This window comes from Haliotis asinina, chromosome 3, assembly GCF_037392515.1.
Source record: "Haliotis asinina isolate JCU_RB_2024 chromosome 3, JCU_Hal_asi_v2, whole genome shotgun sequence".
NCBI lineage: Eukaryota > Metazoa > Mollusca > Gastropoda > Lepetellida > Haliotidae > Haliotis > Haliotis asinina.
In genome coordinates, this window is record NC_090282.1 from 3,450,182 (window position 1) to 3,475,826 (window position 25,645).

The 25,645-nt window shown below is 40.4% G+C and overlaps 1 protein-coding gene across 11 annotated transcripts in view; it reads left to right on the forward strand.

Annotated features, from left to right (window-relative positions):
• Positions 1–18,429, forward strand: part of LOC137277315 (band 4.1-like protein 4) — a 121,463-nt gene extending 103,034 nt beyond the window's left edge. For 5 of the 11 annotated variants that reach the window (XM_067808993.1, XM_067808987.1, XM_067808990.1 and 2 more), the window contains 3 exons: positions 6,280–6,405; positions 6,584–6,689; positions 14,992–18,429. In XM_067808993.1, the coding sequence (XP_067665094.1) occupies positions 6,280–6,405; positions 6,584–6,689; positions 14,992–15,186 (427 nt within the window). In that variant the 3' untranslated portion in view covers positions 15,187–18,429. Of the gene's footprint in view, positions 1–790; positions 821–6,279; positions 6,406–6,583; positions 6,690–8,942; positions 8,973–14,991 lie in introns of all 11 variants that reach the window. The other 6 variants (XM_067808989.1, XM_067808986.1, XM_067808985.1 and 3 more) reach the window with 3 other exon arrangements.
• The last annotated feature ends 7,216 nt before the right edge of the window (positions 18,430–25,645 follow it).

Consider the following 25,645-nt stretch of genomic DNA (forward strand, 5'->3'; position numbering starts at 1 on the left):
GAATGTTTGTGTGGTTTTGATAGAACTATTTCTGTTTGCAGTTTGGATAACACTAACAAGATCGTGGACTGAATTGCGTAATGTCTGTGGAATGTATCAATCAAGTTCATTATCATGAACACATACAGCTTTTGTTTATTCTTTTTCTCTTTTACACCTTCAAGGAAATAGGAACTATAAAGCAAATACTATTTTCTGTTTTTCCTTTTCCGCTTCCCTTTAAGATTTGTGTTGTGTTTGCTTGACGCAAGATCTTTCATGCATGAATGATAAGTTAACAATAGATTGATCTGTGTGCATCTGATCTATCACAGTAAAGATGCATTTTACATTGGAATGTGATTGAGATAAATATTTGTCACCCTGCAGGATTTCAGGTAAGCTCCACCCTGAACCCTGTGCTCGTTGTAGGGCAAGATTGAATGGGTGAATGTCAGACTGTTTGATTGTACCCTAACACCCTGGATTGCTGATAGCAATCACTGGATTGTCTGCTCCAGTATTATTGACAGACAGCTGCTGTCAAGAAGGAATATTGCTGAGTGATGCATTAAACAACAGAGAAATGAAATAAAGTGATTGATGAATTTATTGAACCTGGCTTTCTTTATCGGCTAACGTTCTAATGATATACATGTACTTGGTATTCTACACTAATTATAATTCACAGTATTTTGCACGTTTTGAACTTACTTCTAAGCACCTCATGTCTTTCCATGAAACAGAATAATTCAATGTCATGTGTTATCTCCCTTTGATCATTGACGATGTTCTGTAATGTTTGCTGCAGAATGTGGAACAAATATCATAATTACAAACGGTAAGTATGTTGTCAGGACAGAGAGGAATGTCTCTATGTTGTCCTGTGCCCCACAGTCGCTTCCCCCGTCCCCTACACTCTGTCGTTGTGCTTACAGCCAAATGCCAGGTGGAACAGGCTGAATTTTAGTTGCAGTGTGCTGTTGTCTGGGTACTGTTTTGTGGTTATTTTATTTATTTGCTTATCTTGTCATATTTTGTGTCGTTTGTTTGACATGCACAATTTGTATAATGATACTGCAGACATCAGCTTCAGCATGGTGGTTGGAGGTTTGCATGAACACAATGAATGGACTCAACTCATTGTTGCTAATTTGTCCAAGAAACATAATACAGATATTATGTACACTCACTACAGATAATATATACACAATACAGATAATATATGCACAATACAGATATGTACACAATACAGATAATATATATACACTCACTACAGATAATATATGCACAATACAGATAATATATACACAATACAGATAATATGTACACAATACAGATAATATATGCACAATACAGATATGTACACAATACAGATAATATATATACACTCACTACAGATATTATGTAAACTCACTTCATGCAATATATACACTCACTACAGACAATATATACACTCACTACAGAGAATATATACACACTCACTACAGATAATATATACACACTGCCTTCAGGTAATATACAGTAGAACACGGATATAACAAACTCCAAGGGACCAAGGGATTTAGTTCGCTATATCCGTTGTTCGTTATTCACGTTTGACCGCCATATTGACTTATAGAGATGAAGAGACACGTATATACATGAGCTACATATTTTTATTCTTGTACATTGACATTAAAATTCTGATTTCATTGTTCAAATACATTATCTAGAACATGTTTAACAATCACAACAATTTCAACAATATAACACTTAACAGCGTCAGCATTAAAAAAACATGCTGCCAGTATCGAGTAGAGATTCTTAATAATGGAACTGAGTGTTGATTTCGGAATGCCAAAGTCGATAGCGATGTTTGTATTCGATCTTACTACAGCCTGGATTATCTGAAGGTTTGTGTCAAAGGTGATAGCTTTACGTTTGCCTGCCATAGCGACGAGAGCGAACTGAAGATCTGTGTATCAGTCAAGCTTTTAAACACGATGTGTTTCTTTTGTTAATTAATTAATGACTATCAAACAATGTTGATTCACCGCCAACGAGGTTAAACAATGTTGATTCACCGCCAACGAGGTTAAACAATGTTGATTCACCGCCCACAAGGTTGGTGTATACCGCTAAGTTGCTGAGTTGACACTGAGCTGACACTGAGTGAGTTCGCTACTCACGTCGTTAATTGGGCTTGGGGTCAAGAAATCAGTTCGCTATAACCGTTAATTCGCTACTCATGAGTTCGTTATTCACGTATAATTTTAATGATATTATAAAGGGACCATTGATGGGACTTTTAAATTTGTTCGCTATATCCGTTTGTTCGCTATATCCGTGTTCTACTGTATTCACAATAACTAGAGATGATATATGCCCACTCATAACAGATAATATATGCACGCTCAATACAATGTATATGTTACAGTCAATCTGTGAAATCAGTCATTTCACGTAATGCCTAAATGATTTAGGCATTTCGCGTAATGACTGCTTGTGGTTAGGCATTTCGTGAAACGACCAAAATTTTCAGACATTACGTGAAGTGACTGAAATTCGGGGTCAGGCATTACGTGAAATGACTAACAACAGTACTCTATTCAATTACAGACCATAAATGTTACATTGCATTGGTTTCGCACTTAAGCTGGATAAAGCATTTACATCTCAAATCTGGTGAAACTGTAGACTTTGTCATCATACGTACTTTATGTCCGTTATTTTTACAGTTCAAACTATTATGACAGCGGCTTGAACACTCGACTTTATTTTTGAAGCACTTGCAGTGGTTGGTTTGACATTTTTTATGTCCCAAGCAATTACAGCAAACGAAGCCCTGTCCACCTGAGCTAGACTCCATGTTCATGGCTTGTTTCAAGCTGATGGTCTTCGTTTGGTCGACATCTTGCTCTGTCAGCAGAGTTTGAGGACAGATATCGAACTGATTACACGAATATTTTCCCTTGAGAATCTCACTTTTCACACAGATGGTGTACAAGTCATTTTCATTCCTGTCCAACACAATCCCGAGAATTTTCTTGGGTCTCCTCTTCCTCTATCGACAAGAGGAATAGGCACAGCGACGTTGTCACCCACTTTTCCGGCAACCATTTCCACACAGCTTCTCTTCACTATCCTCTGGGCCTGTTTCAGCTGGGATGTTCGTGCCATATTCCGCTCGGAGTGAATGTGGACGTGTTGCTGATCAACATCACCGTATCCTGCTGGACACTCTCGGTCGTTTCTCCCTTACCCTCAGGCTGGTTCGGACTTTCCTCGCTGGACGACTCGCGCCTGTGTCTGGTAGGGTACCTTCAAGTTGCAGCCCTTGATCTTGGAGGTCTTGTGTTGATGCTGTTTGGGCCATTGACTGCATGTCAATCAAGTCCACCTGACCCCGGGATGCGAATTCTCTGGTCAGAATCAGCCTCACAACCACATCTTTTGTCTTGGGTCACTTCTTTTTTCCCTGACATTTTTCACAACATGACTTGAACAATTCAAGCGCTTCTCGCGTGATGTTCGCGTACTTTTTGTTGGTTTCTGTTGTCATCTGGTCACGACCACCATGCCCGGTGGCCAGATATACTCGCTTGGTCACTTCAGAGGAATTTTCTATGGAGATGTAATAAACTGGAGACGCCTCTGGGTCCTGGTGCCGCTTGATCAGCTTCTCGACGTCTCCACACTGCATTATCTCATACGTGAAGAAGATAACGTCGCGCTTAGTATCAGCGAATGATTTGCGACCAATTTCACCATCCAGTAAAAGACTCGAAGTTCAAAGCAATTGAAACAGTAAGATGGAAATAAAAAACCGAACCATCAATGAATGACACTTACTTCGATAATAGGTAGTATTCATGCCTTGTTTTCTTGCCGGTTAGTGTTGACGCTAGTCTCAGTCCGTCCAATGTAGAAGTGTAAAGCTCTCTCAGAATCAAGACCTTCGGGTTGTTCTGGTACTTTGTGAGCAATTTGGTTCGAAATTTTACTTCGATATCCATGTTCTTTGCTACAGATGCTGAGCATGAGTGATTGAGGAAGTGACCGAGTTTTTATTTTATTACCCCTCTTTGAGTCATTAAGTCTAGCTGTCATTGAGTCTAGCTCCTTGAGTTGAGCTGTCAAGGTAGTTTGCGAGATTACACGGGTTTCCTGAAGCTTTAGGCAATCCATGTAATCAACTAACACAAAACTCAGTCATTTCACGTAATGACGAAGCTAATTCAGTCATTTCACGAAATGCCTAAACACATCCGGCATTACGAGAAATGCCTAAATCGTTGACTAATTTCACAGATTGACTGTAACATATACACACTAACTGGAGATAATATATACACTCTCAATACAGGTAATATTTACACACCAACTACAGACAATATATACACACTAACTCAATTCACTCAATACAGATAATTTAAATACTCAGTACAGTACACACTACCGATAATATAAACTCACTACAGGTAATATTAACATTCAATCCTGATAATAGTGACACTGTACAGATACTACATACCCTTGATACACAATGTATACGTGATGCATATAATATCCACACATAATACACATAACACTCAGGATGGTGGTGTAGCCTAATGGTTAAAGAGTTTGCAAGTCAACCAGTGACCCGGGTTTGATCCCCCACATGGATATAATGTGTGAAATTGGTGTGCCACTTTTGTGATATTGTTGGGATATTGCTGAAAGTGGCGTAACTCCCTCACATAATATCCTCTCACAATGCAGATATTTTGTACACATCATACACAGAATACATGATGGTTAGCCCTGTGCAGCTAGTGTGCTACTGGAACAGTCTTTTCATCTGACTGGCTTTCAGACATAAGTCTGCGAAAACAGTGTTTCATCAGTGCTATTGTTCATTTGAAATGTTTGCATGAAATCCCAGGCCAAGCTGTCATCAGCTGTTGTTTCACACATCTCGCAAGTAGTTGCCACCCATCGGTGTGTTAAGTTTTGGCTTAATGATGAGTTTTTTACGTCATGGTTTGTGCATATCATTTGTTTTTGTGAAGAATGAGATTTTCGTGAGTGTTTTACAATGTGTAAGAAGCTATTTCTATTATATATGAATGCATTAGAGTTAGATTATTGTTGGACAGAATTCACAATATCAGGGCAATGTAGATTTGTAAACAGAAAGAATGTTGTCTTTAAACAGCAATTGTTTTCGTTTAGTTGCTTTTGTAACAAAGTGTTGGACAAGTTAGGGATGTCTCAGCTGAGCAATTTAGTGCCTAGAGTGTGTAATCCCTGGAGTGTGTAGTCTGACAGTGACATCTTATTTTGTTGTTTTTGTAGCTGCATCTTAGAGTGATGTCTCATTATGTCATGTTGGTAGCTGTATCTGAGAGTGATATGTCATTATGTCATGTTGGTAGCTGTATCTTAGAGTGATATCTCTTTATGTCATGTTGGTAGCTGTATCTGAGAGTGATGTCTCATTATGTCATGTTGGTAGCTGTATCTTAGAGTGTCTCATTATGTCATGTTGGAAGCTGTATCTGAGAGTGATGTCTCATTATGTCATGTTGGTAGCTGTATCTTAGAGTGTCTCATTATGTCATGTTGGTAGCTGTATCTGAGAGTGATGTCTCATTATGTCATGTTGGTAGCTGTATCTGAGAGATATCTCATTATGTCATTTTGGTAGCTGTATCTGAGATTCATAACTCATTATGTCATGTTGGTAGCTGTATCTTAGAGCGATGTCTCATTATGTCATGTTGGTAGCTGTATCTGACAGTGATATTTCATTATGTCGAATTGGTAGCTGTATCTGTTAGTGATATCTTGTTTTGTCATGTTGGTAGCCGAATCTGAGAGTGATATCTTACTTTGTCATGTTGGTGTTTGTGTCGGAGAGTGATATTTGATTTTGTAATGTTGGTAGCTGTATCTGGGAGTGATATCTTATTTTATCATGTTGATAGTTGAAGTTGAGAGATGGCTCATATTGTCATGTGTTGCAGATATGAGACACATGTAATATTGTCATGTGCTGTTTTTCTGAAACGTCTAATATTGTCATGCGCTGTTTCTGTGAAACATCTAATATTGTAACATGTTGTAGATGTGAGACATGGCTCATACTGTCGTGTTGTAGATGTGAGACATGGCTCATACTGTCGTGTTGTAGATGTGAGACATGGCTCATGCTGTCATGTGTTGTAGATGTGAGACATGGCTCATACTGTCATGTGTTGTAGACGTCAGACATGGCTCATACTGTCATGTGTTGTAGATGTGAGACATGGCTCATACTGTCATGTGTTGTAGATCGCGCGGGGCAGTAGAGGGTGACAGATGGCATTCTGGGAGCCGTTCCACACATGGTTCACGTGGCAGTGGACAGCACACCTCGCAACATCACACATCTCAGCAGACCAGACACCATCAGAATAGGTGGGTGGAAATGGAGGATGCCTCTTGTTTGTCGATTCATTATAACACCAACATATCTAGACGTATACAATAAGTGCTGACTTAAGATACCACCACAAGAAGGAGCTGATGTCAATATAGCATCCTGAACGGACATACCTGGCAGCTGAATGTCAGTCAGTTTTCTTCTGTGTTTCAGCTTCCAGTCATCACACAGTTCGGGCTACCATCATCTCCCCGAGGGCCCCACCCACACAGCCCCTCCAAACCCATACCACCGGTCATCCTACAATGGAAGTGTCCAGGTAAGCCCTTCTCTCTCCTTGTCGGTATGGACGCTGCCTCTGTACATAGTGTAGGTGGTGAATATCCTTTCTGTGTGCTTGTAGGTGTAGAAGGGTCCCTTCCCTTGACTTGTACAGACTAGATAAGCCTCCTTCTGTGACCTGTTGCAGAGCTTAGACAAATCACCCCTCTAGATAGACCCCATCTCTATCTTGTACAGCCTAGATAGACCCCTTCCTGCTTGTACAGCCTAGATAGACCCCATCTCTATCTTGTACAGCCTAGATAGACCTCTTCCCTGACTTCTTGTACCGTCTAGATAGGCCCCATCTCTATCTTGTACAGCCTAGATAGACCACTTCCCTGTCTTGTACAGCCTAGATAGACCCCTTCCCTGTCTTGTACAGCCTAGATAGACCACTTCCCTGTCTTATACAGCCTAGATAGACCACTTCTCTATCTTATACAGCCTAGATAGACCACTTCCCTGTCTTGTACAGGCTAGATAGACCCCTTCCCTGTCTTGTACAGCCTTGATAGACCCCTTCACTGGTTTCTTGTACAGCCTAGATAGACCCCTTCCCTGACTTCTTGTACCACCTAGATAGGACCCATCTGTATCTTGTACAGCCTAAACAGACCACTTCCCCGTATTGTACAGCCTAGATAGACCACTTCCCTGTCTTGTAAAGCTTAGATAGACCACTTCTCTTTCTTGTACAGCCTAGACAGACCCCTTCCCTGGTTTCTTGTACCACCTAGATAGGTCCCTTCTCTGGCTTGTTGTAAACCTAGATAGACCCCTTCTCTGGCTTGTTATAAATCTAGATAGGCCCCTGCCCTGTCTCATACCGCCTAGATAGGCCCATTTTCTGGCTTTTTGTGAAGCCGAGATAGACTACTTCTCTGTCTTGTACCACCTAGATTGGGCCCTTCTCAGGCTGGTTGTTGTAAACCTAAATAAGCCCTTCCCTGGCTTGTTGTACTGCCTAGACAGGCCCTTTCTTTGTCTTATTGTACAGCCCAGATAGGCCCCTTCAGTGGCTTGCTGCACAGCCTAGATAGTCAGCTTCTCTGATTTGTGACCTGTGATGGTCCGGGGTAGAATAGGCTTTCAGCAACCCATGCTTGCCATTAAGGTGACTATGCTTGTCGTAAGAGGCGACTAACAGGATCTTGTGGTCAGGCTCGCTGACTTTGTTGACATGTCATCGGTTCCCAATTGCGCAGATTGATGCTCATGTTGTTGATTACTGGATTGTCTGGTCCAGACGTGATTATTTACAGACTGTTGCCATGTAGCTGGAATATTGCTGAGTGCGGCACTCACTCACTCACTCTCTGGTTTGTTGTACCACCCAGGCAGGCCTCTGTTTCACTTGTTCAGTCTAAATAGGGCCTTTCTCTGGCTTGTTATATAGTCTAGATAGACTTCTTGGAAACTTGGATAGGCCCCTTTTCTGGCTTGTTGTACCCCCAGACAGGCCCCTTGTCTCACTTGTTGTACAATCTAAATAGGGCTTGTTATATAGTCTAGATCACAGGCAAACTGGCAGGGGTAATGGAGGCAAGGCGAAGAATGGTCTTGTGTACCACGAGTTGTGCTTAGAATGTTGAATGAAACATATTTCACGTGAGTGATTATTAAATCTCAGGTTGGAAATATGAGATCACAACCTAGTGGGGAAATGGGAGTCTACCTTTGATGGTGGCGATATTTTATTTTGTCTTGAAAAATATTTTTTGAACGGAAGCGAGGTAAGTGTGTTGTTAACCTTTGTTCTCTTTGCTTGCATATTCAAAAACTGGTCATATTCTCTACACTGCGCAATCCCATTTGCACTACAGTTTGCCTGTGTCAAGATAGACTTGTTGTAAACCGAGATAGGCCCCTTCCGTGGCTTGTTGTACCACGGAGACAGGTCTCTTCTGTGACCTGTTGTACTGCCTAGCCAGGCCCCATCTCTGACTTATTGTACAGTCTATATACACCCCTTTCTCTGGCTTGTTCAGTCTGCATGGGCCCCTTCTCTGGCTTCTTGTAGTGTAAAGATAAACCCCTTCTCCGGCCTGTTGCAGTGCCAAGATAGATTCTGACTTGTAAAGCCAGGATCTGTCCCCTCTGTGACATACTAGACTGGTCAGCTGCAATATCACTGATCAATATGACCTGTATTGCTGAAGTTCAGTTTGATTGGCTCCATCCTGTGTATGCATGTTTTCTCTACACAAGTATTCATTTAGTTTTATCTCTACTCTTCATTTTTTTACAGATATAATATTTTCCCCTATTGATATTGAGTGTGAGTTTTAGAATAGTTTCCATGGTTTTCCAAAAATGAAGGTCATGAGTATGGATATACGTTCTCATGTCAATTTTCCACTTCCAGATAATGTGATTATACGTTCTCATGTCAATTTTCCACTTCCAGATAATGTGATTATACGTTCTCATGTCAATTTTCCACTTCCAGATAATGTGATTATTCTTTTCATGAAGTTTCAAGGAAAATTGTATACTGTTTTCTTATACTCTTGACCTTTATTGACTTGCATATAAATAACAGCTGCCATAGTTATTTCATTAATGCAAGCAAATATTCTGTATTATGTTACTGTTTGTAAAATATCTAAATGATGAGACACATAAATCTCTTAATGACAACAACAGAATGGTTTCCCCAAGTTTTATAAAATGAGTTCCAAATTTATCCTGTTTCTCCTTTTGAAGAAAACATTCTCACTGGAAAAGCAATATTAGCATTTAACTGAGTTTGCATTAATGGAATAATTCTGGTAAAGGCTTGTGAGGTTGGAAATGTATTCACATTATTGCTAATCCTTTCACTGCTGTAAGTGTGGTGAGTTTCTAACATATACACCAGGGACATCTCGGCAGCTCTCGTGTTGGGGTGGGGTGGGGTGGGTGTTTCCAGCGAGTAGGTTGTCATTACCTTGTACTTGCAGCAGGTGCTCCCTATAATGGAAGTATACTAGGCACATGAGGAAACTGTGCGTACAACCATTTAGGATCTCAATTTATCAAACCTGTATAGACACATAAGGATTTAAACTCAAAGATTAGTGACATGTATCCAACATGCATGCACATGCCATGTTCCGTGATGTCAGTGGCTTTGTCCTGGAGACGTGCAGTACGTTGATACATGCACAGTCCAGGAGAGAGAAACAGAGCAAATGAATGCCACACAATACAGTCACTTTGGAAAGCTCAACCCCTGCCCTTGGGATCGTTCAGAATATGAAACGGCTATTGAAATGCATAGCATGCCAAGGCTACCGTCAGCACAACGTCATGAGTCTATTGGGATGGTCCGTAAGGGAATGCCTCAACAAGTGGCTGCACATTTCCACTGCCACTGGAACACCATTTTTGCACTGGTTAGACACTACCAGAACTCAAATGACATCATCGATCGGCCACGTTTTGGACATCCACGTGTAACGTGCCAAGACAGGACAGATGGAAAAGGATGACCCATCTTCTCCACTGGTTTTGGGCTGCAGTGATGACTGCCCAGACCATCCCAGGACTTCGCCATATGCAGCCCAACACAGTTTGACTACGTTTATGTCAACATGGAATCAGACCACGACATCATCGACAAGCTCGCTGAATGTGATGCCAAAATCATGTCCGCAGACCCTTGTTATGGTGGAGAAATGTTTTTACAGATGAGTCCAGGTTTAACATTTTCCATAGTGTTGGACATCAACATGCGCGTGAGAGAATGTTTTCACAGGCCTGTGTCTTGGAGAGGAATTGCTTTGGTGGTGGTGGTGGTTCCGTGCTGATTTTGGATATAATAACAGCATGACAAAATCTCCTTTGGTGATTGTTCAGGGCAACTTAACTGGTGTGGGCTACAGGGATTAGAGTCTTCAACCTGTGGCAATTCCTTTTCTGCAACATCATGGCCCTGGTTTAACATTGCAACAGGACAATGCCCGCCCTCATACAGCAATGGCTGCTGTGGATTTCTTGCAACACCACAACGTTGACTTACTTCCTTGGCCTGCAAATTCACCGGATCTCTCCCTGATCGACTATGTTTAGGACAAGATGGATTGATGCCTACTCCGTCTTCCTCACCTCATCTAGCATTCTTGCAACAGAATCTGGCATGACATCCCACAAGCCTTTCTTGCATGTTTGATAGGCTCTATGCATTGTCAATGTTTTGCTGCTCTCAATGCTGATAGTGGACATACTCGTCATTGAGCTCGTGACATGGTCGTTTGCCCCGGTCCTGCTTGTGGACTTGTGACGTCATTATGATTGACTTTTACAATTGAAATTCTCCTGACTTGTTATTGCCTCATGATCTCTCCATTAAAGTTTATATGTACCTTTGACATTGTTATCGTACTTTAAACTGGGATAATATATTGACAATGCACAGTTTCTTTATGTGGCTAGTATATATATGGAGACTCTGAGACATTGTGCAGTGACAGCATGTATTGTTGTCAGCCTCTATCATCTAGACTCATTGATAAACAGGCTGTAGTAAAGTTTTCATCTACTAGTGTCTGAAGCAGTGTTCATCTGCAAGCAGGCAGTTGCCTCTATGGGTCCTACGTTAGCTAGGATTGCTATCTTGATGAAGGTAGTGCGTTTGTACAGAATTCTTCATTGCTATTACCTTGACTGCAGCTTAGTGTTGGTGACGTAATCTAATAGATAAACCAATTGCTTGTGCTGAAGACCCGGGTTCTATTCCCTACATGGGCACACTGTGTGAAGCCCATTTCTGGTGACCCCTGCCCTGATATTGATGGAATATCGCTAAAGTGCTGAAGGTGTCGCAAACCAAACTCATTCACCCACTCACAGCTTCTAATATATGCCATTTCCAAATAATGCCTTGATATCCTGGAGTTTCCTGTGTTAACTCATGATGTATTCTGAAACATCAGTGTATTGGGGAATTATTAAATCCCTGCAAGACCTGATCTAGTGCCTAACTCATGCTCAACTATATCTCACCTCATGTCTCAACTAAGGGACCAGTTCAAAAGTGTGATGTCAGATAACAGTGCCAATTGGCCTTTGAAGTGAGACCAAACCAGATCACCTGATTATAAATGATGTACATAAAAACTAATATATAACACTCCTATTTTAGTTCATCTGGACACTCAATTAGAAGTGATTCGCTTTGTCATCATATCGTCATGCATTTTTGTATCAACGTATTTTGGTTTAACACCTTTAAAACAGACTTCAGTCGATAATTAAAAAGCATGCAAACACAGCAATGTGTGACAAGAAAAGGCTGCAACTCCAGAATTTGACATTTTCAGATTTGTTTTTTAGGGGGTTGGTGGAGCATGTCTCAAAACTTGGGGGATTTTTCCAACATGAAACTTTTGAACTGGCCCCTAATTTTCATGAGACCGCTATGTCAACTAACACTCAACACCAGCTGCACACTAAGTCAGGCCAATGATATCTGGCAATGTTGTCTTTTTTCTCAGCCAATAAGTAGCAGGCAATAACCTGATAAATTCATTTAGGTTTAGTAGATTACTGTGAAGTCAGTAAGAGTGGTTTCTAAAAATATTTGTACCTTACCAATAGTAGCATGATAGTTATTTATATTTTTATAAACACAGTTTAGGCACTATTGACGCAGTGTTGATGCAGCTATTGCAAAGATGGAAAATTACCTTTCCTATCCTAAAAATTTGCTCACAATAGTCAACATGACCACAGATATTATTTTGCCAACCTTGTGAGCTATTCTCAAAATGTTCATAGCCCTACAAACGTCTTAAACCCATTCTTAACAGATTGGCTGCGATCAAAGTTAAGAAATCATAGGGCAACGATTGTTCGAGAATAAGAGCGATGCTCCTAAAGTCTCCAGTTTCCTGAAGAAGTTCATGTACAGTATTTACTGTAATAAACACCCTAGGTCTCCAGAAAACCATAGTGGTCACCTAGACCACATAAAATAGATTTTTCTTTTCTCAGCACTATTTTTCAAATAGGTAGGTACGGTGGGATATATTTTTATTTTTTCATATATTTTTTCTGATTTTCAATACAATGTTATAATTTTCAATACTTGGAATGGTGGAAGTTGGGATGGATTTTGGAAGTCTGCTGGCTTTATGCATGTAAATTTGCCAATGAAAAAAAATACAAAGATACTCTAGGTAATGAGAAACAAGAAATTATTATATTCATAGAGAGGTGTTGACTTTGATCAGTGGAGAACAGTCTAGCTTTTTGTGTAAAAAAAATTTGATTTTTGTGAATATTTTTTAAGTTTTGAAAAAAGTTGGTAGGAAAATATGTCCAATGTACTCTGAAAAATCTGTATTTGTAGAGGAAGAAACACAAATTGTCATGTATGTTCAGGTTTTGTACAGGATATTTAGCATTGTGTCAGAACTTTTCTCCTATACATGTAGCACTTCCTGAACAACACACATGTGCATGTTTTCCATTTTGATTCTATATATTATTTAATGGAAAAAGATGTCATCAACATTATGTTTCCAGATTACTTTGCAATCTTCAGTTAGAGACAGCACTGTTTATGTTTCTTTCTAGAACTGTCCAAACTGCACTAATTCTGGGATGAGTACAGTAGTACAAAATCATGAAAGTCTTATATCAAAATCATTTGACAGAGACTATTCAGGTCATTATGTTTGAGTAGATAATACAATCAACAGAAGTAGTTGTGAAATAAACAATCCATATACTATTTTTGCATATACACACTCATGATGTGGAAACAATGCTAGTATTTGGAGACAGAGTTGGTGAGGGAAAGGAGATTTATAGGGAGCCTCCAAGCCTACTACACTGGCTGCAGTAAGCACTGGGAGAGTCTTCTTTGTCCTGGGTCAGCTTGACCCAGCTGATCGGGCTGTGCTATATTTAACAGTGCTACCATTGATTGCAGTCTCGCTCTGCTACAGCTAGTATAGGCAAGTTCGTCAGGAGAGAGCAGGGGACCTCGTGGCGCAACGGTAGCGCGTCTGACTCCAGATCAGAAGGTTGCGTGTTCAAATCACGTCGGGGTCAACATAGTTTTAATTTTTGCTGCAGAAATATTTTTTGTGTGTGGTCTAATTAATGCTGTGTTTGGAGTAATGTATCTCCTTTCTTAGATTTATTTATAATTTATAAACAGCTCTGTATCTTTACTGTTTATTTTTTCAAAATATAAGTCTACCAGATAAGACTACTCTTTGCATAGAAGGTTTTGATATATATCCGTTTTGATGTACAAATGTTTCGCCTGTGTGAAATACTCATTTTTAGCTGAACAGATTACCCACCAAAATGTTTTATTCAAATGGTTTAAGATTTGTCATACATCCTCCTGTATAGATCTCTCATTCACATGCTTTTCAGTCTCAGTGTCAGTCCATGTTTGTACTCTGTATAAGGAGGTGATGTATAAATAATGATGGTTGCACATGTACCATCTCACCGGCTGTCATACATTTGGAATAAACCTGAAGGATAACTCAGTCTTACACCTCTAAAATTCTTGCTCAAACATTGATTTTTAAGAAGTGACTAGTTGATTTGTATAAAATGTGATTACAGCAACAACCAGTTTATGTTGGCCATAACACATGCATGATGTATGATCATTCTGAATAGTGGCATTGATGTTGACAGAGGTAATAGTTCAGTAACACAGACAAAACCCAGTTTGTAAAAGAAAAGCATCTACTGGTCTCCATGTTACAAACTATTTTAGAAGGTCTTGAACCCAAGACATCAGTAACTGGTTTCTTTCAGAACAGGTGTTACTTACATTTCACACTTCCAGGATTTAAATAGGACATGGAACATAAGAGGTGATAGACATGATAGGATGACAGCACATTTAAAGGCAGTTCTTGAATGTTGTATGCTACTCTTGAGAGTAATACGGCCCCGATGTATGTGTCTGCAATGATACCAGTAATTATATCGAATAGTTTAAATAAAGCAGTGAAAGTCGGCAAAACTTTCTTAGTAAACTCAAAACAGTTCATCGAATGGTTTTCGAACTCCGGGCACTGCATACGTCATATTATGACATCATACAATTGTTAGCAATACTGCTTGACAGCTTGGCTGTTACTGTTGCAGTGGGTAATATTTTTTCGAGTTGTCACCTGCTGGGTGACAACTTTTTCAAGCATCATTGACCAATGAAATTAAAGTATTTTACATGGAGGTAAGATAATATGTGTTAACACCTTGAGCATGCACAAGTGCATGGAAAACAGGTGCTTAATCAATAGCCATTGTTATGTATAATGTTTCCCCTTATTTTCCAGTCCAACTCTCGAAGTCATGCAGATCCATCAAAACGCCTGTCATCTGGGTCTCGCTATGCTCCCCCGTCCCGTCCCTCACCGGCACCAAGTGACCAATCAGGAAGCAGAAGCATCAACAGCAGCATGACATCTGAAACTGCCCCACAACATGCGCGTCCACCAGGCTATACCTCTGACCTGTGTACAGAGTTATGATAAAAGACAAGAGGGGTGGATTTCTGCCAGTGGCGCTGGACCTGTGACAGAGGCTTGTTGCCCAGCAACAGATGGAGAGCGCGAGAGATGACATCCAGGACTTAGAATAATCACTGTAACTTTTTTCTACGGGTAGTAGAATATGCTGTCATTACATTGGAAGGCATGATCTCTGTGAAAATTGATGAGCCATAACACCAGTTGTGGTTAAATCTTTTACATTGCTAGGTCTCTGGAGCAGAGCCCTGAGCAGTTTCAGGGATAAATGGATCAGTTTGAAGCTTGTGACCATGTTGTCAACAGTTACCAGTACGAATGTATGTTGCCTCAAGTTGTGATCCTACTGTACAGAATGTAACTCTGGTCACCTCAATCTGGTCCTGTCTCTCACTCACTCTGTTGCTTCGCAATAAGAGGTGTGTGGATGGATGACTGTGTGAATGGATTTAATGGAAGAGGATTGGCACTTCTAGTTGTGATGACTGTCATGACTTGTGTTTTTACTGTAACTCCTGGAGTATCTCCTGTTGCAGGTCAGTGACAGGTACGAACACTTGTTCAGTGAAGGTTTCCAACTGTCTTAACGGTAAGCACTTCACCCTAGGGAAGATAGATCTTGGAAGCAAGGCATCATTGATGGCCTTGTTTGTAGAGGCAGATTCAGCTTCCTATATGAAAGTTGTTTGATTTGCTGTCTAAAAGGTGATATTGATCATGTTCCTACATTCTTCCCCTGTGGACATTTATCAGATAGTGTCTATGTTGATCTCATGTTATATGGGACACAGTGTCAGTGAGAGTCTGGGCCGGTATCGGTTCTGTATCAGCATCATGTCCTGTTTAGGCTGGTACTGACAGATCTGACCAGGATCAGTTCTGTATCATTTCTGCATCCAGTTATGTATGATTTCTGTATCTGGTCTGATATTCATTATCAGTATCATACCAATATCAACTCCTTTGAGATGCAAAGATCATAGATAGTTTTAGATGCTGATGCTGAAATTTGTTTGGAAAAAACATTTGTGATTGATCTGTAATGATATATCAGTAAATTCAATGTTAACTGTATAATTATATGTTTAATGATATGTGTCCAGCCTTATCTATCTAGTTACACCCTCCAAGGCCATGTGTATCCTCAAAGGTCAAATGCAGCTCCTGTCAGAGGATACTCCAACAGGGCAAGAATATTTGACTTATGATATCCGATAAAATATTAACTCCAGTAAGAACTTTTAAGTCTTCTTTACTTATAGCTGAGAGACATGTATTAGCCATGCTGTGTGTTCTCTGTGGTGGACTGTAGTCACCCGTAGCAACTGTGTGATAGTAGCAGTAAGTAAAGAAGTAATACTCGGTTGTGTGCACTTCACAACTACTTATTGAATCTGGTCTACACAGTATATGTAATTTATTCTAGCATGTATTATGTCTTCCTGTGTATTGGAGCATATTCACTAGCTGAAGGTAATGTTAGACTAGTGCTGCAAGACAACTCACATTCCAGCGTTCTGGCAGGAGACCCAGGGTTCCTGCCATCTTGTTTAACTCCTGCATTTTGGTTTTCTGTCAGTAGTGTTTTGGGGAGACCACTGTGCTTGTCATGGGAAAATAGGTTTGAGGTTCTGGGATGAGGACAGCCATGCCACTTGTAACTGTGGATGTTTGATATGCTGGGAAATGTTTTCACATACTACTGTCCGAATTGCTTGGTATAAAGGATCTTAGAACACATTAGCAACTTTTCCATGAAGTGATCCATGTCATATTTGGCAGAAAAATTATGTCTGTGTGAAATGTTCTAAATTGAATTATCATATTAGCGAGCTTTAATTTAGCAAAATCTTCAGGAGTTACACATCATCATTTCCGACAGTGAAAGAGTGTGTAAATATATGTATTCCGCTTTTAAGAATGTTACAGCTGTAAGTGATGACTGGGACCTGTGACAGCTATTGAACAGGTAACCCACCTGAGGAAGTGTGTATACTTGCTGCATAGTGCAAGCCCATGGCTGGTAGGCTTGGATCAGCTTGTCCGATGTCAACCGTTGTGATTCTGGATCATGGTAGCAGGACACACTTCCTGTATTTCAGCATTCAGTCAGTCAGTCAGTCAGTATTTGTAGTATTTGATAGGCAATATTTATTTCACCACCAAATATTTGTATATTTGCAAGGTAATGCTATATTTAACATTAGAAATGAAATTGGATATAGAGATTTGACATCACCAATTGTTACAATGTATACAGATAGGGTGTTGCTGTTGTCCCTACTGCCAGCTCTCAGCATGGATGTGTATCTATCTGTACCAAGGTATATAGTTTGAAGCATGCAGTCAGCGATAGTATTGTCCAAACAACCACCTAGAAACCATAGATACACTCTCATTGTTGTCAGTTTGAGAAATTGTTAAATGTTGAGAAGTATATGAAAATAAATGGAAGTCCTACTAATTTGATAGTTTGGAATGTTTTAAATATATGTTGAACTATGTATGTTGAAACTTAAATCTGTTCTGATGTCAAATTTAATTTTCAGCAGTTGAATATCATATTGATATGTTGGTGCTGTTCATAAGATGTTTGTAACACTTTGGACAGTGACAATTAGTCTCACGTTTAGAGCATCCTGTTGTTGACAGATGCTCAACTGAATTGTCCCAGTGGCTCAGACAGCTGTTTCTTGGGTTATAATTCTTGGTATAACCCTCATGGACATTTTACACTTTAGACCACTTCCCTTATCCCTATAAAGCACAGGATCACTTAAAAGGGAATAATAGCTATGAATCTCTAAAATGTTAGTGCAAAGGCGTTCAAGCCATTTCAGTTATTGGAATATTAGGTGCACATTAGCTTTTTCGGGTATAAATTTGCAAGAATTTTGTGGGAAGAATTTCATTGTCCATTGGGGTCACCTGTGTCAACTTTGAGAGTGTATTCATCTGGTAGCACTACACCCATACATCAGCATAGTCACAAAGTTACACATTGTATGTAGGGAATCCCTATCATGCATCTGGTGCTGCTCCACTACAGCACTTACCTCCCCTGTGTGATACTGCGTTATACACTGGATGTCGTTGATAGAAGAACGTCACTTCTTGTATTACAAGAGCAAGCTTTTATTAGCAAGGTCCAGAAACATCATGTTTGTTTTCCGTGATGTTGATGTCAGATGTTGCCATCTTCAGCCGTTATTACTGATTTTATAAATAAAAAGTTATTCTGTGAAATTTTTGTCTTGTTTCTTTTCTGTGCGGCACTCTATTTAGGCATGTATGACATCCATTAACCAAGATCGCACACCCTTACAGTACAAAAACAGATGTCAAGGCTTGCATGGATGACTGTGATTGGCATTGTGACTTCTGAGAGTTTCTAGGACTTCAGTCCTGCTCCAAAACAAAGCACATGCGATACATGTCGCCTCACCAGAGACAAGTGAGTTTGTTCAAAACTGCCTCTGTTCACTCAGCAGAAAATGGTTACCCTGTGAAATAGGTCTACTATAAGTGACCAGCAGTATCAACCTTCAAGCTCCAAATAGGCAGCGTGTGTTATGCTGGGTTATATAATCAGAATGTGACCTTTGAGTGAGATAGCTAGCCTGCAAATGGTGTTCAAATATGATCATACTCATTAATTATTATTCACACCAATGGATATGATGACACATGATCTGCCCTGAGACACTCCAATACTAATCGGCAGTAGGGTAGCCTAGTGGTTGCGGCCCTAACTGGTCACATCCAGTCCCCACATGGCTACAATGTGTAAAGCCTGTTTTTGGTGTTCCCCATACTGCTGGAATATTGCTAAAAGTGGCATAAGACCAAACTTAGCCAGTACAGATCATGTATCATCATACCATGGTGGGGAGCCTCAGGATAGAGATAAAGTAGACTGTTTGGAAGTTGGGGTGTCATCCAAAGATTGAATTAGAGAGTAACCAGGTGATCAGGTGCCTACCAAGAGGGTGTGGTTCAAATACTGCATGGGACTCCACCAAACAAAAATACTAGAATCTGTCTCTAACTGAGGAAGTGAAATCCCAAATATAACATGCAACATTTGACCATTTTCTAAATGGCATTGTGTAATCATAAAAATGAACCAAACAATTGGAAGCCAGATGAAGTGTATATACAACAGATGAAGTGTATATACAACAGATGAAGTGTATATACAACAGATGAAGTGTATATACAACAGATGAAGTGTATATACAACAGATGAAGTTGATGTACAAAGCCTCAACAGACAGCAACCCCACTTGCCTTCAAAGTGGATTCGTGGTGGCTAAAAAGTATATCTTGAGGTGTAAAAGTGTACAGTCTCATAAAGGTACAATTTGGCTCCTCCCAGTATGTCTCTGCACAATATTTAGGTCTGCACCTACAAAACATACTTGTGTCCTTGAGTTGACCTGCTTATTCCAGGGAAGGAAGTATATTTCTCAATAAACTTCTAATCAAAGTATAATTTTTTTTATTTCCCAATACGAGGGTTAGTGATGATCAGTGGCTTCAGCAGCCATGCTGCTTTCATTCATAAGCAATTGCAATACATTGGTACAACTCAGGTATCTGTTGATGGCATTCATAAACAATATTGGAAGGACAGACAGAAAAAAAAACAATTGATTCTCCTTTACACTGTTTCTCACTGCTACAAAATCAGTCAGGAAAGTCTCTGGTGCATACAGAGAAGTTTTTTATTTGTTGAAGACTGGTGTGGACATTCCCGTGTGCAAAGCACGGAAACATCACGAAGTTGTAACGGTAAGTTATCTTAATGTGAAGTACCACGGTTGAAGCCTGACCATGAATAAAGAAAAAAATATGGGAGAGATTCCAGTTGAAAAAAGAAAATTGCCAGAAAATTTACTGAATTTACAAAAGGGCCTGCAAATATTTGAAAGTGATAGCTCAATACAGTTACAACCAGCACTGGGCCTCGGGACTGGCGATTATTTCAAACACTGGCTAATGATATTTAGAACAACAACATCACATATATGGACATATGCAGGGTCACCTGATCTTAATCCCACTGAACATGCTTGGGACATTATTGGAAGTCATGTTTATGGTCGCCATCTTCCCTCCAGACTCTGGATGACCTTGAGCAGGTATTACTGAGACAATGAGACAATAGCAGAACATTCCATAACAGCAACTTTAAAGGCTCTTCTGGTCCATGCAAAGACGTGTAGAAGATTGTAATCATGCTATTGATGGTCATACGCTTTACATAACACGGCCTCACTGTCCAAACTGACTTGAACTTCAATGTAACATTTTGCTTCGTCAATGCAGCACATTTTTCATGACATGATTTAGATGGTCTGTAAGTTAATTGCCCAATACCATTTCATTTCACTTTATTAATCATATGTAAGTGTGTCTCACCTTTCTATTGCATCATTTCATGATTGTAATTTCAAGAAATGAAAATGTAATGAGGCTTATGATTTATGTTGCTGAACTTTTTGTTTATATTCTGTTACTTTTTTCACAGTATCACTTGCATCACAAACATGTCAGAATGTGTATGGAAACATCGCCATCCACAGAGTACATAAGTTGTGAATCCATAAAATATCACCATTCTTCAAGTTGAAAGCTGTCAAAACGTAGGATTAGTAAATATCCAGCGTATTCATCCTCCATACCGCATACCATGGAACGTCAGTGCCCCAACCCTCAGCTGGACAGGCACAAGTGACCATTCATCCATCACACTGCATGCCATGGAACATCAGTGCCCCAACCCTCAGCTGGACAGGCACAAGTGACCATTCATCCATCACACTCCATGCCATGGAACATCAGTGCCCCAACCCTCAGCTGGACAGGCACACATGACCATTCATCCATCACACTGCATGCCATGGAACATCAGTGCCCCAACCCTCAGCTTGACAGGCACACATGACCATTCATCCATCACACTGCATGCCATGGAACATCAGTGCCCCAACCCTCAGCTGGACAGGCACACATGACCATTCATCCATCACACTGCATGCCATGAAACGTCAGGGCTACAACCCTCAGCTGGACAGGCACACATGACCATTCATCCATCACACTGCATGCCATGGAACATCAGTGCCCCAACCCTCAGCTTGACAGGCACACATGACCATTCATCCATCACACTGCATGCCATGGAACATCAGTGCCCCAACCCTCAGCTGGACAGGCACACATGACCATTCATCCATCACACTGCATGCCATGGAACGTCAGTGCCCCAACCCTCAGCTGGACAGGCACACATGACCATTCATCCATCACACTGCATGCCATGGAACATCAGTGCCCCAACCCTCAGCTTGACAGGCACACATGACCATTCATCCATCACACTGCATGCCATGAAACGTCAGTGCCCCAACCCTCAGCTTGACAGGCACACATGACCATTCATCCATCACACTGCATGCCATGGAACATCAGTGCCCCAACCCTCAGCTTGACAGGCACACATGACCATTCATCCATCACACTACATGCCATGAAACGTCAGGGCTACAACCCTCAGCTGGACAGGCACACATGACCATTCATCCATCACACTGCATGCCATGGAACATCAGTGCCCCAACCCTCAGCTTGACAGGCACACATGACCATTCATCCATCACACTGCATGCCATGGAACATCAGTGCCCCAACCCTCAGCTGGACAGGCACACATGACCATTCATCCATCACACTGCATGCCATGGAACATCAGTGCCCCAACCCTCAGCTTGACAGGCACACGTGACCATTCATCCATCACACTGCATGCCATGGAACATCAGTGCCCCAACCCTCAGCTGGACAGGCACACATGACCATTCATCCATCACACTACATGCCATGAAACGTCAGGGCTACAACCCTCAGCTTGACAGGCACACATGACCATTCATCCATCACACTGCATGCCATGGAACATGACAGTGCCCCAACCCTCAGCTGGACAGGCACACATGACCATTCATCCATCACACTGCATGCCATGGAACATCAGTGCCCCAACCCTCAGCTGGACAGGCACACATGACCATTCATCCATCACACTGCATGCCATGAAACGTCAGGGCTACAACCCTCAGCTTGACAGGCACACATGACCATTCATCCATCACACTGCATGCCATGGAACATCAGTGCCCCAACCCTCAGCTTGACAGGCACACATGACCATTCATCCATCACAATGCATACCATGGAACATCAGTGCCCCAACCCTCAGCTTGACAGGCACACATGACCATTCATCCATCACACTGCATGAAGAGGAATAAGTTCCCTACACTGCATGCCAAGGAATAAAACAACTTATTCAAAGTGCTGCATACTTTATTAAAGCTATTCTCAAGCTTCATTGACAGCACAATCAATATGTCTGCAATATCAAGAATATATTCCAAGTAAAAGAATTAATTTACAATCAAGTTTATACCAGAGATAAGACATAATAGCATGCAGACAAATAAGGTGATAAAGCTTATCTGAGCACTTTTATCGAAGTAAAAAGTTGTGAGTATCTGGGAACCAAGCTACCCACAGAATTACCAAGGCCAGAAGTTTGTGATGTTTTGTTTCATGACAAAAACAAATCTCCATGGTTACAGTTCAAGTCACCCGTGTTTGCATTTCTTTCTGACTGTGGTTTTGATTATGTAAGTCTTAGTAAAACTTCAGTAAAACTTCAGTCAATTTCAGACTGTCAGGGCTGCAGTATATTAAGTCCCAATTTAACATATCTCATTAACTCCTGGGACCTACAGTGGTTACCCAGGAAGGGACAAGCAGTCAGATATCTAAGGAGTAAATATGTATGTGTTCCATGTCTATTGTACAATCTTCAGTGCGGTGAGAAAATTTGTTAATGTACTGCTAGACATATTAGATGATCCTGCGCACTAAACGCATTTGTGACAAGAGAGGCGGTACAACGAATTGGGCGAGTACACTTGGCTGCTACAGGTAGCTTGACGATTATGCACGTGCAATACATGCTAACCGTGACATGAAATCAACACCGCATATTCCTTCGAATGATAAGACTGCAATTTCAGGCATAAGATACTGATATTCCACGCTAATCTTTAGTTAAGACGAAGACAAATAGATGATTGGGGCATTGACAAGCATTTTAGATATTCAACAATTTTGTTAAAAAAAAAACCCAGGAAAATGTCATTTGTGAAATGGATCGGTGGTCTTAAACATATTTGCTCAGTATATTGTGTTGATTCAATTCGTTGGGATTGTACATGTTCCCAAATCGAGTGTGCTATAACAATTCATGCATGAAACGCACGGGGAACATTCTTGATATTTTTCAGACAATCTGTCTCCCTCTTGTTTCAAGTGGATCGTTCTGTGGGGCGTTCCCAAGTATGCAAATTGGGGTCATTTGTCAGGTCGTGGATCATCTTATATGTGTTTACCAGTAGTCAGCCTGCCCAAACCTACAGCAGCACCTGTACACAATATCACAAGGAGAAATATGAAATCTATCTGCTCCTCCCATAACCTCAAATAACATAATATGACTGACACCTCAGCAATCTTATACATGAATACATGGACAGAAATATCTTGAATAAAATTAATCATTATAAAGATTTATAGACCTTAAACTCTGAGCACATACACAGCTTTGTCTATCATCTCCAGACATATCAACATCCATATGCTTCCATTTCTCATGACTAGAACACAAAGACACTGAACAAAGTGAACAAGGCAGCCCCACAAGGTTTGTGAATATATTTCATGATGATCCATGACATTAATGAGTGTCACCAGTACTGTACACCCTGGTTTAGGCAGGAAGGACAGCAATTAACAGCATAACTGCAATCTCTGGCACTGGGGCATGACTACACACATCAACCAGCTCCACTACAAGCATCCTACACTGAGTATTCTATTCAAAATTTCAAGTTTTGCAAAGGTACACACCAGGTTACAAACCCTATTCTAGTTGCAATGTTCCCACTGAAGAATTGAACAATCCTCCTTGGCAAACAACCATCCTGGCCCTGATTTCTCGAAACAAACTTAAGTCTGAGTTTTGACTTAAGTTCAAGTTTTTGCTCAAATTTGAGAAAATGCAAGAACACGCATTTTCCAGAATGAAAGGAAATTGGCATCCAGCTCAAACATAGTAGACAATCCGAATTTGGTGGACAGAATTCTTTAGTTGTTTTGACTTTTTTAGTCTAAAAAATGCGGTTGAGATAAAAATTCAGCAGTTTCAAATTGTCAGACTCAGTTTGAGATTTGAGTTAAAACTTAAGTTTGTTTCGAGAAATCGGGCCCAGACACTTACAGGAAGTTTTGGTCAGATTCACGACTGCGGGGAGAGGGGGATGTGCACATCTGCTTCCCAATCTGGATCTGCCTTTGACAAGCAATTGTTATCGTCTGACCTTGAATTCCAACAGGATGCCTCATTCACGGCATCACATCCTAGATATTTGGACTGACTTTATTGATGGACAGCAAGTAACCCCTTCCTTCAATATGTAATATCAGCATCATGAGCTAAGCATCACAATACTAAAACATTTAACATTGATTAGATTATTATACAATTTGATTACTGGAGACCTCTTTCTTTAATTTCATTGCTACCAAAGCTATAATTTCTGCTAATAGCAATTCAAAGCAATTAATGAGATAGTGTGTGACTGTGTGGTAGTATTGTTCGTTACTAACCAATACAAACTTTTATCACTATCACAACAGTAACACAGCAAATATTTTCCCTTCCTTCAAATCAGTTAACAACCAGTTCAAAAGAATATGAGGAAAGCAGGTTGTGGAATCACAACACTGTCAAATTGTTGTTTTATTTGGAAAAGATGTTATGGGTGTTGGATGCCATTATGCAGCTAGACATTACAGTGGTATTTGCAATGTCACAAAAGTTGAGGTGAGAACTGGGGCATGGCTGCTTGAGTAAATCATGACATGGCAGTGTCTTCTTTCAAGTCTGAGTTTTTCAGATTCAATATATATACAATACAAATTGTACAGTGTATTTTCTATAGCACACTAGCAATAAAAAAAATAAATAAAGACGAGAAAGGCATAATTTCCGTAAACAAGCATCTATGCTTGATAAACATCTTGGTATCAGTTCAGAAGTGTCTCAAGAAATAGAGATTACCTGCCCATGTTTGGTAAGCGGGAAGGTTTCAAAACAATGGAGGACGAGAGTTTTCCAAACCCAAAAGAGCATCAAACAAAGAAGATTATTTTACCATAATTAAGTAACATTCCATCAGTGAACTTTATTATCTATAGATGGAAAAAAGATGTCATTTTCTATTTGATCATAAAAAGCAGATTCACTTGCAACACTAGAGACAATTAAAATCAAGATTCTACAACAATCAAAGATGTGTAAAGTGATAACAAAACATCAGCTGAA